Raw genomic sequence first — 15,454 nt, 5'->3', positions numbered from 1 at the left:
TTCAGGATGATCCTGAGGACGTTTTGTGCTGTCTGGGTATAGTTAAACCCAAATAACCTTTGTTAGATATATCTGTCCAAAAGATAATCGATGTTGTAATAAAAAAAGAATCGAACATCGATTAATCGATTGTAAATCGCCCAACCCTACATGTGCAAGTGCAAGAGCCGTTTTTCAATCGTGTCTGATCCTGATTGTGTCGCTGATTTCGATATTTTACATCGTGAATAGAAGCTGTTGTGTGTGTCTCGGATATCCGAAAATCCAAGAAGAATAAATATAAATGCGGCATTATGAATGAAGAAAAACCGGTAATGTATCGTTATAATGTACTATGTTTTAGTAATTTCTTAAGTATTATTAAAGTGCAATATATTACAATTATATACTCTGTGTCATTGTAATGTGCTTGCCGTGCTTTTATATTGTTATATTATAGAGGCAAATGAAAAAGAGTACAGCATTGTAGTGTGCTGCACTTTAATGATATTTAAGATATTATAAAAGAGTAGCACATTATTATGACATAGAATATATTATTGCAATATGTTACGCTTTAATAATACATAAGACATTATTAAAGCGTTGCACATTATTATATAGTGATCATTATATCGAATATTAACAATTTCATATAGTTTCTATACAATGTTGTCTAGTTTATATAGTAGAAGCAAACTCTTTGTTTGACTGTTTTTTTTCAAACTTGTAATCCTTATTCCTGAATTATTGTTACCTCTCTTTTGATAGTGTACACACAAAAAATACTTATACAAAGAAGTATTGCTGTAATATGATCATAAAAAATTCGTATAAAAAGAGGATTTTAATATTAAATTTTATATTAACAAAGTAAAATGGAAAACAGAAAATTGCATATGTTTTCATACAGTTGCGGAAACATCTCATGCAGAGAGTAAAGCAAGCAACAAAAAATCTTGCAAAAGTAGCATCGATTGAGAGATTGAGAAACAGAATTATTGCGTCCAATAATATCTTTCCAGACGAAGAGTATATGAATGTACATATCAGTGATGGGAACTCTATCTCAGATAAAAGTCCACTTAGAATTAATATATCAGATAATATATCAGAAATAAATGAAGCACAAGATATTAATATTTCTCAAGCAGCCATCTTGGAAAACGCTGAAAATGGAAGGGAACAAAGAATATATAATGAACAAGATGTAATTGAAGCGCTTGATTTGTCAGATGATAAAGATGATGAAATTATATTGCAAGATGAAACTGACCAAGAAAATGATGCTTCAGAAGATAGTGATGATTATGATGAAAATATAAATAAAAATCATTTTGACACTGAGGAGCAAAAGGCTATGTTGCAGAAAATTTGAGAGAATGGGCTATTTATGATGGATATATCTCAAAGAAAAAGCTCGATAATTTGTTATTTAGATTAAACCCAGTCTTTCCAACTTTGCCAAAAAGTTATAAGACATTGCTGCGTACACCCAAACATCTTGACGTCTGTATACTTCCTGATGGATCAATGTTGTGGTATAAAAGAATTGTAAGAAATTTAGATGCAATGTTGTTGGATGAATATTTGGACAAATATGGTAACATAACTATTGATGTTAACATAGATGGGTTGCCCGTAACAAAAAGTACACGTTTAAAATTTTGGCCAGTGTTGGGTCGTCTTGTACACACAGATAACGATCCATTTCTGATTGGTTTGTACGTTGGTGAATGGGATCCGATTGATGTGCACTCTTATCTGAATGATTTTGTCGCTGAAGTAGAATACCTTTTAAAACATAGATATATGCGCAACGGTGACAGATATCCATCCATTTTAAGAAATTTTTTCTTGGATGCTCCTGCACGCTCTCTTGTGAAGTGTTGTGTAGGTCATAATGGTTACGGTGCATGTGAAAAATGTACTGTTGTTGGACAATATATCATTGATCGTATGATCTTTTTGGATCTGGATGCCCCACTACGCACAGATGAATCTTTTAGAAATCAAGATGATCAATTGCATCACATTGGAGTGACTATTTTACTTAGAATTGCAAAGATGGTATCACAATTCAGACTTGATTCTTTTCATTTAGTATGACATGGTGGCTTTAAACGATTGCTTTCCACCTGGATGGAGTGGAATGGATCCTGGAAGCTTTCACGAAATGACAAAAACAGAGCCTCTAATTTACTTATATTTCTTGCTGCTTTCTGTCCAAGTGATTTTAATCGACTACCCAGACCACTGGACTATTGGAAAATGTATAAAGGCACAGAGGAGCGATGTTTATGTCTTTATGATGGACTTCTTGTGTTTAAACACGTTCTGAAAGAAGACGTATACAAACATTATCTGCTTTCTCAAGCTGCCATGTACATTTTATGTAGTCCTGTGCTAGTGAAATCGATGTGTGATTATGCACATGAATTGCTGTTAATATTTATCCGGCATTCTGCAGTTTTGTATGGCAATAAGTTTGTTGTATATAATATCCATTCTTTATGTCATTTGTCACAAGAATGCAAAGATCACGGTCCACTAGACAATTTTAGTGAATTTGTGTTCGAGAATTTTTTGAAATCCTTGAAAAGTTCTTTGAAATCATGTTACAAACCTTTGCATCAAGTTGCCTATTGTGATTTGGAGCGAACAAGAAAAATATTAGTCAAATTGTCAGAAGGTAAGAAAATTCTGTCTCTCTCGCAGATGTACATAAACACAGAGGAACGAATCAATGGTTCTCATTTTCGTTGTTTGTTTATTGGCAATGTAAAATGGAAAATTGGTCATAAAGATTCATGCTTTAGGACATCTGAAGGAAACATTTATGTTCTTGTTAACATTATCAGAAGAGGCAATTCGGTGCTTCTAATTGGTAACAAATTTCATCAAGTGGAAGATTATTACACTTATCCACTTCCTTCCTCAGCATTAGGTATATTAAAAGTTTCAAATTTGGACAATGTAAGACGTATCATTTCTGTGGAAAATGTAGAAGCCAAATGTTGGTTAATGCCTGATGACCTGCAGTTTTTTTTATGTATTCCGTTATTACATACTATGCCATTATTGTGATGTTCCAACTGTCTGTGTGATATTCTACTTTCTCACATATGTGCTGCTTGTACGTTGTTATCTGTGTATGCAATTTCATAAATAATATTAGTTTCTTTTTTACAATTTTAAGATTTATTTAATAGAGCAAATCAGTTTATTTTTATTCGGTCGAAGAATGGATTGCATTCAAGTCAGGAACATTTCTTTTACTATTTTTCTATATTTGTGTATTTATAAATCCTGTCAAAATTGCGTGATTGATAAAAATTCATAAAGTTGCTTATGTATTTATTAACTTTCTATACTGTTCTTTATTTTTTTATTATAAAATGCTTTTGTAATTTATTTATTTATTTTATATTTTACTGTTTTATGTTGCAGTTTATTGTTGTGAAATTTTTACCAACTCAGGAAGATGATGACCTTTATTATGAGGTTGCTCTGGCCAAATGGATAGTACAAATTGATAAAAATATGAGTGAAAAAATTTTTTGGCCAAAGAATGATGCAATAGCGGGCAAGTTAGTGCGTTCCGAGACAAGAGCAAATGAAACTTGGCCACAATTAGAAGTAGAAGTTAAAAAATATTATGGTATGTTTTATATTATGGTATGATATGTGAAAAAAGTAAAGTTAAGACTTAAAAGCTCTCAGCGTGCTTGAATCGCACTAAAACACATGAATTTCTGAATATATCAGTTGTAACTGTTAATTTATAGAACATTATATTTTTAATTGATTTCTTATAGAGGAAATTCGGGCACGCCAAGTGCCGGGTTTTAAATCGCAATTTTACTTTTTCTTCAAAATATTTTATTCAGATATTTGAGCTTATGATTATTATTGAAATCAATAGATATAACAAGAAGAGTAACCTGACATATTTATCAAATGATTTTAAGAGATATTACTTATATCCATTGAAATAAATATACAGAAATATTACGTTTAGAAAAGCAAAATAATTTTTTTCTTTATTGAATACGACATCTTGAATAATATCGAAGCACAATGAACTAATTAAATATTTATAATTGTTTATTTGCATTTATTTGGTGTAACTTTCTGACATCACTATATTTTTTTAGAAAATAAAAGAAGTAATTTTTTATTTCTTACTTTATTCCATAAGATTTTAATATGTTCTAAATTTGTTCTATGAGTGAGTGAGTGAAACTTATGCACTCCTAACAACTTTATCTTATATTTATCGCAGAAACGTATATTGCTGCCAGAAATGTCGCAATGGGCTTTGAAGAGTTTGCATCTGCCTATGAAAGTGATTCAGGCTGTCAAATGGGCAGAGGCATGAGAAGAAAGCGATTTATGAATCTAGTCTCATCTGACGATGATTCATCTAGCTCTGATACTAAAAAGTGCAAGCAGGATAAGTCAAGGTCAAAAATACCAACTGCTCCTCTTCCACCACCTCCTCCTGCTGGTCTATCTTTTTTAAGGAAGTCTTTAAATATTGCCTCAAAGGAGAATATTACTCCGCTGACAATTGTTTCTAACAAGAAACAAAGCAAAACAGCTATCCCACCTTCAGCAGCACCAATTACAGCCGGTACTAGGCAGAACAAGTTACTGCACAAAATTATTAATCTCAGGCAGCAGGCAGCTGATAAGGCACAGCAACGAAAAAAAGCAATGTCTTTGGAAAATATACGTAAGTTGCCCAGATAGCCAAGAATGTTAAAATCACGTTTTGCCAAAGCTTTGCGACAAGGTGTGCTTTAATTTTGACAACAATTTTGTAGCAAACATTTGTCTTGTTTTGGTTTGTCAAAAAGTTTGAAGCAAATCGACGGCAAAATTTTTCGTCTCACGATGCTGTAAATAATAGGAAAAAGCTTACCCGTAAATTTTACGCATAGAAGAACACGTATGATGCTAATTCACGGTGTAACACAAACTTTACGCCAATTAGTAGCAAATCTTGTTATACACGCTATAATAGCAAATTTACGACAAGAACAGAGTAAACCTTATTATACACGATATGATAACACACCCTGCCGCAAATGGTCGATTAAAACCGATTAAAACATAATCCGTTTTAATCGGTTTTAATCGGTTCAATCCGCGCCCGGATTAAAAAGTAATCGATTTTAATTCCGAACGAACTATAATCGGTTTTAATATCGCTTTCGCGGATTATTTCCAATCTAAAATCATTACATTCTAATCCATATTGTTCAATCCAAATAAACACGAATAATCAAATGGATATTGTGGCTGCCGCAGGTCACATTAAGCACAATCCGCGATACAATAGTGCACCCGCAACTTGGCGGCCCACGCGCTCGCGCGTCCGCGCGTAGTTCCGGGCGACGCCACTACGCGGCGTAGGTCGAGCGAGCCAACCTGGAAGTAGAAAGCGGTCAAACGGGGATATAAGGCGGACCCTCTGCGGAGAAATCGTATATTTGTTTTTAACAACTGAGTTTCAATTGCAGAAACACCGATTCAATAATTGATTGTGACTCATGATAAAAGCAAATCCGACTTCACACCAATGATGCAAACTCTGCGGTTTCTGCCCGCTACTAGCGCATGTGGAGGGGATAGCGCACACAAGGAACGAGTCCTGTACGTGTGCGCTCGGCGCTCGAGCAGAAAAGGGTAGTAGAAGAGAACAGATATACAATGCGCTGTTTCTTTCTTTCTCGAGCGCGAGCTATAGCTATAGCTATAGCTGCGATATCGAGAATACACGTAGCGGCTTGCGTATTATATGCGTACTCGTCTATTCAATCCTCGTATAAAAATGTATAAAAATTACAAATAAAATAAATCTAACAATTATTTTTAATCTTATAATTATTTTACACATCAAAAATGTTAATTAAATAAAAAGAGCGTAAATGATAGGAATCCCACTCTTGGCCAACATGTACGTCTTTTCTTTACGAAATCAATTGTTATTAATTTAAAAAGATGATTTGATGTTAAAAAATTAAATAAAAAATTAAATTAGATTTAGAATCGTATTTTTTCATTTATGAATTTAATCAATATAAATGTAATGTTTTTTTTCCTATTTTGTACGACTGTAAAATGCTAAAAAAAGGAATAAATAAAAATATTCGTATTTTTTTAATTATATATCACTATTACTATTTATCAATAAATAAGTTTTTAAGTTGATTAACTTGTCTCTTTTATAGAAGTGCAAGATTAACTATCACGTGGAATGCGTTGACATTCTATGTGCCATAGCCATAAGTCCGAATCTACAATACGTCTGCAATGAATGTAATAAGCCTTTAGCCTTTAGCTGTAGATTCAAAATTGTGATATTATTTGCAGCTTTTCAACATTTTCTGTGAAGTACTAAATCGTAACCTGTCCAAATTACAGCTCTTGCCGCAGTGCGAAAAATTCTAAAATATTTAGAGCACAGAGCTAAAGGTTAAAAGCTTATTATGTCTATATTGAAGATTCGGATTAACTTATTGTATGTAAGAATCCGTTTTGGTTTAAGTTCGTCTCAGACTACGCGAAGATTGAAGATTAAAAATTGGAATTTGATTAATTAGGATAAAAAAAGCTAAAATTTTTTTTGTCCTAATTGGTCAAATTTCAATTTTTAATCTCAATCTTTAATGATTTGATACAGGCTTCACACAAGAGGTTTTATAGACATTTATAAGACGTCTAGTAGACATGTCTAAAAGAGGCCACAATGACGTTTATCTAGATGCGAAAATCGATCTATCTTAGACATATCGAATAGACGTCTATTCTACATCTATTCGACTTTACGTTTCTCCCTGGGCTATTTCCACATTTAAATACTTAAAATAACTGCTATATTTCTCAAACTTTTTTTGTTAATAACTTTTTAACGAACAACGAGCGACGGCTAAAACCTCTTGGATGTTACTCAGGACAATGACCTTGACAACATATGTCAAGGTCAAAGTCATTGGAGGTGGGTACGTTAATCTAAATATTTACCAGTATTTCTTCTACGGAGTTTCTGTAGTAACATGCAATCTTTACGGCGTAAATTATTTATCTCGGTAGGAATAGGTGTATTTTTTATACATTGTAACTTTGAACAGTCTAAATTATCACAGTCATTTACTTGGTTTTTTTTCAATTTGCATTGGTTCATGTATTGATGAAGATGTTATGTATGTATGGCTCTCCTGTTACAGTCGTATGTTCTACATCACATGCTTCCCGAATGATATTACTATTTACATTATATATATTTGGCTTCTCTATTATATCTATTATTGTATGTACATTTTCATGATCTTCTGATTTGATATCAATATGTGAACCATTTATATTTCGATTTATTGTACTCTCTATCTCAACATGAATATTTGTAAAATTTTCTTCATAAAATATGTTATTTTTTTCTATATTATCTACCTCATTTTCCTTATTTTCATTATCTATTTTTCTGATTTTGCATTGATTTATTCTGTTAATTTTTATGGACGAAGGAAATATAGAAGGTATTGCTGTTGGTTTTAAATATGTCTTCTGAGTTTCTGGACCATGAAAATAATCATTTGCAGTAAAATGTTTATTACAAATTGTAACATATTTACTGGAAGCCCAATTTTGTTTATTGCATTCAACCAAGCTGTCAATTGATTTTTATCTTTGAAGGGAAAGCTGCAATATTTCATATGAAAGTTTTGATTTAAATATTTAATGCATATTTAAACACATAAAAATAGTTAGTTTCTAGAAAATAAGAGAAACAGATTATATGTACTTACTGAAAAAAATTGATATTTCTTCCTTTAGAATATTTACTTGAACAGCCAAGTATGATGCAAGGCATTGGCATTTTTATTCTTATATATGCACTATATATACACTTAATATTTTTAATTTATTTTTACTTTTAAAATGTTTTAAATGTATACGTTTAAAAAATAAATAAATGACGTTTGAATGACATAAATCGATCGAATATCGAATTCATATCGATATTCTACCAAATTGTAAATGGCTGCCCATGCTTCACATATGTTCTTATATGAAATATAGCCGTGTTAGCAATTTAGTATTATATAGAAGTCTGTGGTATTTCGTTTGTAAATCGTTTGTAATTGATTGTGAGTCTGTTTTTAACGTTTGTGACAAATTATGTTGTTTGTAATTAACAATTTTAGTTTAGTCATGATGTCAGCCGGCCGATACTTTTTAGTAATAAACAGATTTTGTGATAACTGATAACTGTAATTGACAGGAAATCGTTTGTGATTTACAAATATACCAATATTATGTTTGTGAATTAATAAATTTTTTAATTACGTGCAAAATAAGTTTATTTTATAATTGTAGTGCGCATGCGCAAAATATACTCAGATTTTGAGACGCGTGACGATTTCCGTCACGCAAGGTGATATTATATTTGTCATACGACAAACTTTTTAAGCGCATTAATTAGCTAATTTCTAGAGATTCAAGAAATTTTCTATTTTGCAGCCAATCATGTGATTGTAATATGTCATTAAGTTTTTATTTTATGTGATTTAATACAAATTTTATGTGATTTAATACAAATTTTCTTTTATTTATTGTAACGTTTAAAAAAAATATATATAAATGTATTTTATCTTTTTAATATAAATTAAAAATCCGAGTGTAATCTCCCTTTTTATCACGTTCGTTTCACGTCTATATGAAGTCCATATGAAGTCGTTTCGTATATCTGTTATTGTAAATTTATGTCCATTCGACGTCCATCGGATATCTTCTGGACATGTCAGGGATCCACCAATTTCATATTTAGATATTCCATGGCCATCCATTATATATTTTAGGAACATAAAACGGACATTTTATGGCGATATTTCAATATCCTTGAAGGATATTTGTAGGATATTTTTCGGATATCTGTGTGCTGTCTGGGTATGTAGACACGTAAAACATATCTCAAATAACTTTATCGCGTCTCTATTGGAATCACGAAAGAATGGAAATATTGTTTAATAAGTACACAAATGAATTGTGATCCTATAATCTAAACTTAAAAGTAAGAAAGGAAATGTACTTACATTTTTTCGTGTAATCACATCAATGATCGCTCTTCGAAAATATCTTCCCGCAACTGCGAAATCCCCAGCGTTTCGAAATATCGCACATGTAACGGATGTTATTAAACCCGATTAAGGGTGCCGTGTAACAGAACTCTGTGGCTCATCTTTGTGTGCGTATCCCTTCCGTCTATCTTTCGGTGCGGCCGCGTCTTCCGTGCATAGACAACAGAATGTGGCATCACTGGTCGCATTCTTTGTCAAGTTTTTTAGCGCCAAATACGAACTTGACAACGCAGCGCGCGTGCACTAATGCATGCACTAGCGTGTTACTAGTTCATTATCTAATAACTTATTATTCAAATTATGCTGATTTGTTATTTCCAATTTGTCAGTGTTTTGCTTAACTTTATCCACTGATTGTAGAGAAAAAAATCATCAGTAAATTTTTTTTTGCAAACGGGCGAACAGTAGGTGAGAGAAACAAAGCCCGCATAAAGCAATGAAAAAGAAACGATAAAATAATGATGTATATAAATTATGTTAATTTATTTATTTATATTATAATACGTATCTACTTAACTTGTCTTCTGCGACATCCCGTCAAAATAACTGAGGTACCTATCACATATACGTAACTGTAAATGGCACGAAAAACTTCATCCATCTAACAACACTGTCCGAGAATCAAAAAGCAAAAGAAGAAAAATCGCATTAAACTTTGACGTCCGAGACCAGACGTCCAATGAATGTCCAAATATTGGCCACTAATGGATGTCACAAATCAGATATACGATGGACGTTCATTTCATGTCCATGGACGTGCGGATGTAAAATAGACATAAAATAAATGTCCATAAGACGTCCTGTGTGCTATCTGAGTATACTGACGAGGAAATTCAAGCCATAGTAAACCGCGAGGGCGAGCAAATCTTAACGTTAATCAATAGACTTATTACTGATTTTCTAGACGGCAATTTGAATATAGATCAACTAATTGCCCTGCTTGAAAACCCTGAAGACCCTTAAAATTGAATATATTTAATTGCGCATGCTCATATCCCTAGGACTAACATCCAATAAAATCACTCTAGTAAAAGGTTAGTTCCGTGCCTAACGTCATTCCCCTAGAATCCACCAGATCAGTCCTAGCTCTCGGTGTCCCTGAGGTATAGCCGGTGGAAGCAGGTTGCCCTAGATAGAAATAGAGAGCTATCCTTTTCTCACCAACTGAGGTATAGTAAGAAAAGAGCATCGTCGAGACGTAACAACGGTTAAAATTAGCAGGGTGGCCAACAGAAAATAGAGGTGAAGGAAAACCAAGCATTCATATCATTTCAGTTGGACCCCTGCTAATTTTACCCGTCGGTTCATCTAAGCCATGAAGTAAGAGAGAAGGAGATCAAACTCCGTAAAACAAAAGTGGTCCTGATTCGTGGCACCTAATAGGGAGGAAATCCGCTGAAAGGAATAGTTTCTTATGGATAGATGCCATTTGCAATTATCAACCTTACCCGACCAGCCCGACTTTACCTAAGTTTTGTGCAGACGTGTTTCATCGCGTTTTTACGTGTGAAATATATTTTTTGGAAAGTATTCTCTTAAAGACAAGACAAAAAAATGGCATGTTGGATACGTGGATGCACCAACAAAGGAGGAAAAATAAAAGATGCTTCAAGAAAGAAAAGCCTTTTTACAGCTCGCACAGAAAAAATGTTAAATAATTGGCGTGACAGTACAAAGAGAAAAAAAACCAAAAATAACATATATTATAAACTTGTAACTTTATTTCTTTTTTTCCATTTGTACAATTGTCTTCTTTTATTTGTATAATTGTATAATTTATATAATTGTATAATTTATATAGTTATATAATCCCAATATAAATTAGGTATAACAACCGTTACATTACATGTTATTCCCATGTTATATAGCAGTTATATTCTGTGTTTGCTGGGTTGTTACTTTTATATATTTTGAAAAGGGCATAATCTTGTCATCAATATAAATATTAAATTTGGGAATACAGCAACTCTTTTTCTGACACTGAAATCACTTTCTGCCTTCATAAAACCAAAAAATGTATCGTTTCCTCTTGAAAATCCCCAATTCGAAGAAGGCCGTTCGACTAAATTCAAATTTCTTTGCAAATATTTGAATTTTAATTCATCTGTCTCATGCTCTATATTCTTTGAGTTTTCTTCCATTATACTGAAAAAATACTATGCATTATTCACTTTTACTTAATCAAAAGTTTACTTTTTTACTTCTGTTACTTTCCTTTCTGTTTTATTGCTTTCGACGAGGATATTTTCCATTTCCCGCTGTCGGAATACGTTATAACAATGCACACAATAAAAGAAACTCTTTTTTAATGCTCTCAGTTTATTTGGCTTTATAATCGCAAATCGGAGCAACAAACATGTGCAGCGATGCAACATGTACAGCTGACCACGACACTGCTTTAGGTTAGCTTTAAATATGGCGTCCATCCATGAGAAACTATTCCCTTCAGCGGACTCCCTCTCAATTAGGGGTCACGAATCAGGGCCATTTTTTCCACTCGCGCGCTATCAAGTTCGATCTCCTTCTCTCTTACTTCATGATCTAAGCGGACTTGGTGAAATTGGCCCTTAATCCTTAATCTTCCTTTATATAATCTTGGGGTTGATTGGGTGCTTTCTATTTAGTGACTCAAGTCGACACAAGTATCATTCTATCTTCTTTCAATACCAATGAACAACAAAGATAGAATGATGCTTGCGTCGACTTGAGTCACTAAATGGAAAGCACCCATTATAGGTTTGTTCGCGTTGCTTGAAATTCCCAAAAAGTTCTGCACTGAAAACGAGATAAATACATATTTGGATGTTGAATCGAGTGAAAGCGAAGGTACTGAATGCAAAAAGTTCAACCAACGCGAACAAACCTTTTGTATCTTAAAACGATGTGAAAATTACAGAAGTGAGCAAATTCACTAAAATATCGACGATTTCATTTGTCGAAATCAAGTAAATCTGTTAACTTTTGTAATTTTTACTTCGTTTTAAAGATATACAATCGACTTCTAGAAGATAGATAAAGCTCTCTCTATATGTAATATATCTATGATTCCAATATTCACTATAAAACTGACTATGGGCGCGTTCAGGAAACACAACTGTTGAGCATCGTCTTGTCAACCCTCGACGTTGATTTGTTGGTTCTAGAAGTAAGAACCAATCACGTTTGATTGCTACTCAACGGTTGTTTCCTGAACGCACCCTATGAATACCGGCCTAAATATCGGAACGCAGCATCTAGAAGTAAGAACCAATCACGTTTGATTGCTACTCAACGGTTGTGTCTCTTGAACGCACCCTATGAATACCGGCCTAAATATCGGAACGCAGCCTGTATATGGTTCAATGCCTTGTGTCCACGATGGAACTCCGTCCGAGAAACGTGTGATCAATAAAATTGCCGCTTTTCTATAAAAGTTGCAAATTGATTGGCTACACATTTCTCGGTCCGAGAAGTCGGACCGAGTTCTAGCATCGTGGACACAAGGCTTAAGAAACAGAATACTTGTAACCTCACTATGATGATGAAGAGAGAAATGTTTCTTCCTATCAGTAAGATTACTTCTTAATCAGATACAATCACAATAATATTTACTCTAAATTTATACAATATACACACACATAAAATAGAGTTATAAAAAATTTATGTTAAGAGATTTTTTGGATATCTTTATTATAACTTTGTTATAGGACTAAGAGTGTGTAATGTTAAATGTTGATGAAAAGAAATAATTATAGTAGAAGTGTTATTTTTAATAATTTTACATTATATAAATAATTTTAATACTTTTATATTAAAATAAATTTATTACAGAATTACCTTCACATAAATCATTTCAAGGAAAAAATTTGACAGGAACTGAACGTTTTATATACAATTTAGCCGCAGATATTTATGCAAATATACAACAATGGAATAGTTTCCATATTAAAGGAGTTACTTATTTAAGAAACATTATACAAGTAAAACATGACAAAAATTATTCTGTGATTTTGCAAGATATGTGCGACAAGCTAGAAAATGTTTGCAATAATCTAGTAAGGATATACTTTCTTTAATTTTTTAATTATATATTATCTATTCTCTTTTAAAGTTTTAAGTCAATTAACTTTATTTTTGTTTTAATTTTTTAAAGTTATGTTTCTAAAACTATAAATAGAAATTTTTCAATATGAATGAAAAGATCTGTTTACAGGATGGCATAATTACAAACTTGGAGCAAATTAAAAATCAGTTTATAGCCATAACAGTCTTACAGGAAACTACAACTAAGTTGTTTTTAACATGGCCAATGAGCAAGTTTGGTAATGAATTTATAACTTATATTATATACTTTATAATATAAGAGTTTCTGGATTGGCGCTGCATGCAGCTCAAACTGCTTGTAGTATCTTTTACTAGACAAAGCAGCATACATCTATGATGTATCAGTGTATTAATTGGCAAGATGGTGCACGCACAGGTTTCCTTGTCATGTGCATTTTTGTAAATGGATCACATATATCATCTATGGTTTTGAAATGATTATGAATATAAAGGCAGATTTTCACAAAGAATGTGCATCAAGGTTTTCCCAAATGTTCGTTAAACATTTTATGGATTTCTGTACCCCTCTTACCGAATTTGAAGCAAGAATTGATGCAGTTTCAGTTGTACAGCATCCAGGAACTTTGCAATATCTCATATTTATATTTAATATATACAGTAACTGATATATTTTAATTATAATTTAATCATTTAATGAAATTGTTATAATTTAACTATATATGCTTCAAATTCTTTAGGTGAGATAGCAGAAACTATATATCAGATGTATCATAAGGAAGCTACACTGAAACGCAATTTACTGGAAAATATTGCTCACAATCATACAGAAACTTGGAAAATGTTTTATCTTGCAGCATGGGTACATCAACCTTTATTATCTGAAAACTTAACGTTATTATTGAATTCATTGTTTATTGAAACTGGTCACCAATGATAACAGTTTCTAATGTAGCATTTAATTTTCCTTTATCTTAATGTGTCATTATTTAAGGAATTAAAATAATAAATTAGACAATCATGATTAAATAATAAAAAAATTGCATTGTATATACAGCATATCCCAAAGTTTGCGATTCTAAATACTATAACAGAAAAGTTGTCGAAGAATTAAATAATATTAATTGAGCAAATATTAAATTGAATATTTAATTGATATTAATTTTTAATTGATATTAGTCTCCTAATTTTTATATTAAATGTTTTTGAATATACATACACCTAAACAGCACAAAAAGATGCAAAAACATTTCGTAGATATGTATTTATAATAATATAATATATACTAGATATTTTTTACTATTTTACTAATATATAATAGATATTTTTAACATATATACGTTTTCTAAAGTGCAGTTACAAATATTACTTTATATATACAGGGTGTCTGACAAGTAAGTAATCAAACGAAAGGTGGAGATAGATTGGGTTAAACTGAAAAGAAAAATCCTGTACCATTTTGCGATTTTCGTAATAATTATTGAGAAATTAATTTAAAAAGATAGGCCAATTCGAGCGAGTATTACCACGCGGTGAGAAAAAACGGCCTGATATGGACGGCATTGATATGTGGTTGCTAGGACGCGAGAATCCATCATTATGTACCGCTCATACGTAACTGTTGTCATTTATAGAGCGTTCTTCCCAAAACTTTGTCGCGCGCCTACTTTTAGGTTGTCTCTTCTCACTGCGCGCTTATACTCGCGCGAATTGGTCGATCTTTTTTAATTAATTTTTCAATAATTAATACGAAAATCACAAAATGATACAGGACTTTTCTTTTCAGTTTGACCTAATCTACCTCCACTAATCTCCACTTTTCGTTTGGTCACTTAATTGTCGGACACCCTGTATATATACAGGGTGAGGCATCTAAGACAGGCTATCCGAATAACTCCCACAGTTTTGGAGATGGGAGAAAATGTTTGAAATAAAAGTTGTATGGCATCGAGGGGGAAATCTTGTGGAAGTGAAGATTTTTTTTTAGGTGGAGGCGCTTAGGAGATTTGAAGGTCACTTTCATTCTTTTAAATGGAACCCCATATTTCTCATTACATATTCTTGTAGCTTATCTCGAGAGCTTTCCAAAATACTATAATAAAGTATTTTTTCATTAAGTACTTTTTGAGTTATTTTATATTTTAATCTGACATATTTTGATATAAAAAATAAAATATCTCGTAAAATATTTAGTTTTCGATAATCTTACCGTAATACTTTTATGTACAGAATAATGAGACAAATCAATTAGTAAAAAAATAAAATAATTGTTTTTAAGAAAAAGTATG

At 32.2% G+C, this 15,454-nt stretch overlaps 2 protein-coding genes and 1 pseudogene across 5 annotated transcripts; 2 read left to right on the top strand and 1 right to left on the bottom strand.

Moving 5' to 3' along the window:
- Positions 1-153: 153 nt before the first annotated feature.
- Positions 154-5,558, top strand: LOC115244923. Of its 3 annotated transcripts, none has more exons than XM_029822939.1 (5): positions 154-311; positions 893-2,049; positions 3,430-3,640; positions 4,265-4,720; positions 5,296-5,558. In XM_029822939.1, exons 2-5 carry the CDS (start codon positions 1,513-1,515, stop codon positions 5,370-5,372), a joined length of 1,281 nt encoding a protein of 426 aa, XP_029678799.1. In that variant the 5' UTR covers positions 154-311; positions 893-1,512; the 3' UTR covers positions 5,373-5,558. The 3 variants fall into 3 exon arrangements, with proteins under 3 accessions (XP_029678799.1, XP_029678800.1, XP_029678801.1); XM_029822940.1 differs by having other exon boundaries at positions 751-2,049; positions 4,265-4,721; positions 5,297-5,558; XM_029822941.1 differs by lacking the exon at positions 893-2,049 and having other exon boundaries at positions 4,265-4,721; positions 5,297-5,558.
- A 513-nt stretch (positions 5,559-6,071) lies between these two features.
- LOC115244924 lies at positions 6,072-7,864 on the bottom strand (annotated as a pseudogene).
- A 4,579-nt stretch (positions 7,865-12,443) lies between these two features.
- On the top strand, positions 12,444-14,295 carry LOC115244922 (cyclin-dependent kinase 2-interacting protein-like). Of its 2 annotated transcripts, none has more exons than XM_029822937.1 (4): positions 12,444-12,673; positions 12,936-13,159; positions 13,306-13,426; positions 13,907-14,295. In XM_029822937.1, exons 1-4 carry the CDS (start codon positions 12,640-12,642, stop codon positions 14,101-14,103), a joined length of 576 nt encoding a protein of 191 aa, XP_029678797.1. In that variant the 5' UTR covers positions 12,444-12,639; the 3' UTR covers positions 14,104-14,295. The 2 variants fall into 2 exon arrangements, with proteins under 2 accessions (XP_029678797.1, XP_029678798.1); XM_029822938.1 differs by having other exon boundaries at positions 12,448-12,673; positions 13,318-13,426.
- The last annotated feature ends 1,159 nt before the right edge of the window (positions 14,296-15,454 follow it).

Source organism: Formica exsecta, unplaced genomic scaffold (genome assembly GCF_003651465.1).
Source record: "Formica exsecta isolate Colony F162 unplaced genomic scaffold, ASM365146v1 scaffold882, whole genome shotgun sequence".
Classification (NCBI taxonomy): Eukaryota; Metazoa; Arthropoda; class Insecta; order Hymenoptera; family Formicidae; genus Formica; species Formica exsecta.
The sequence above is the reverse complement of the archived record's forward strand: the minus strand, read 5'-3'. Positions and strand labels throughout refer to the sequence as shown.

Bases quoted from the DNA above. Each gene is read 5' to 3' on its own strand.
- LOC115244922 (XM_029822937.1), top strand. From the start codon at position 12,640: ATGATGATGAAGAGAGAAATGTTTCTTCCTATCA. The intron at 12,674-12,935 runs GTAAGATTACTT...AATTTATTACAG, and splicing joins AGAAATGTTTCTTCCTATCA to AATTACCTTCACATAAATCA. The intron at 13,427-13,906 runs GTAATGAATTTA...CAAATTCTTTAG, and splicing joins ATGGCCAATGAGCAAGTTTG to GTGAGATAGCAGAAACTATA.
- LOC115244923 (XM_029822939.1), top strand. From the start codon at position 1,513: ATGTTGTGGTATAAAAGAATTGTAAGAAATTTAGATGCAATGTTGTTG. The intron at 2,050-3,429 runs GTATCACAATTC...TTTATGTTGCAG, and splicing joins TACTTAGAATTGCAAAGATG to TTTATTGTTGTGAAATTTTT. The intron at 3,641-4,264 runs GTATGTTTTATA...TATTTATCGCAG, and splicing joins AGAAGTTAAAAAATATTATG to AAACGTATATTGCTGCCAGA.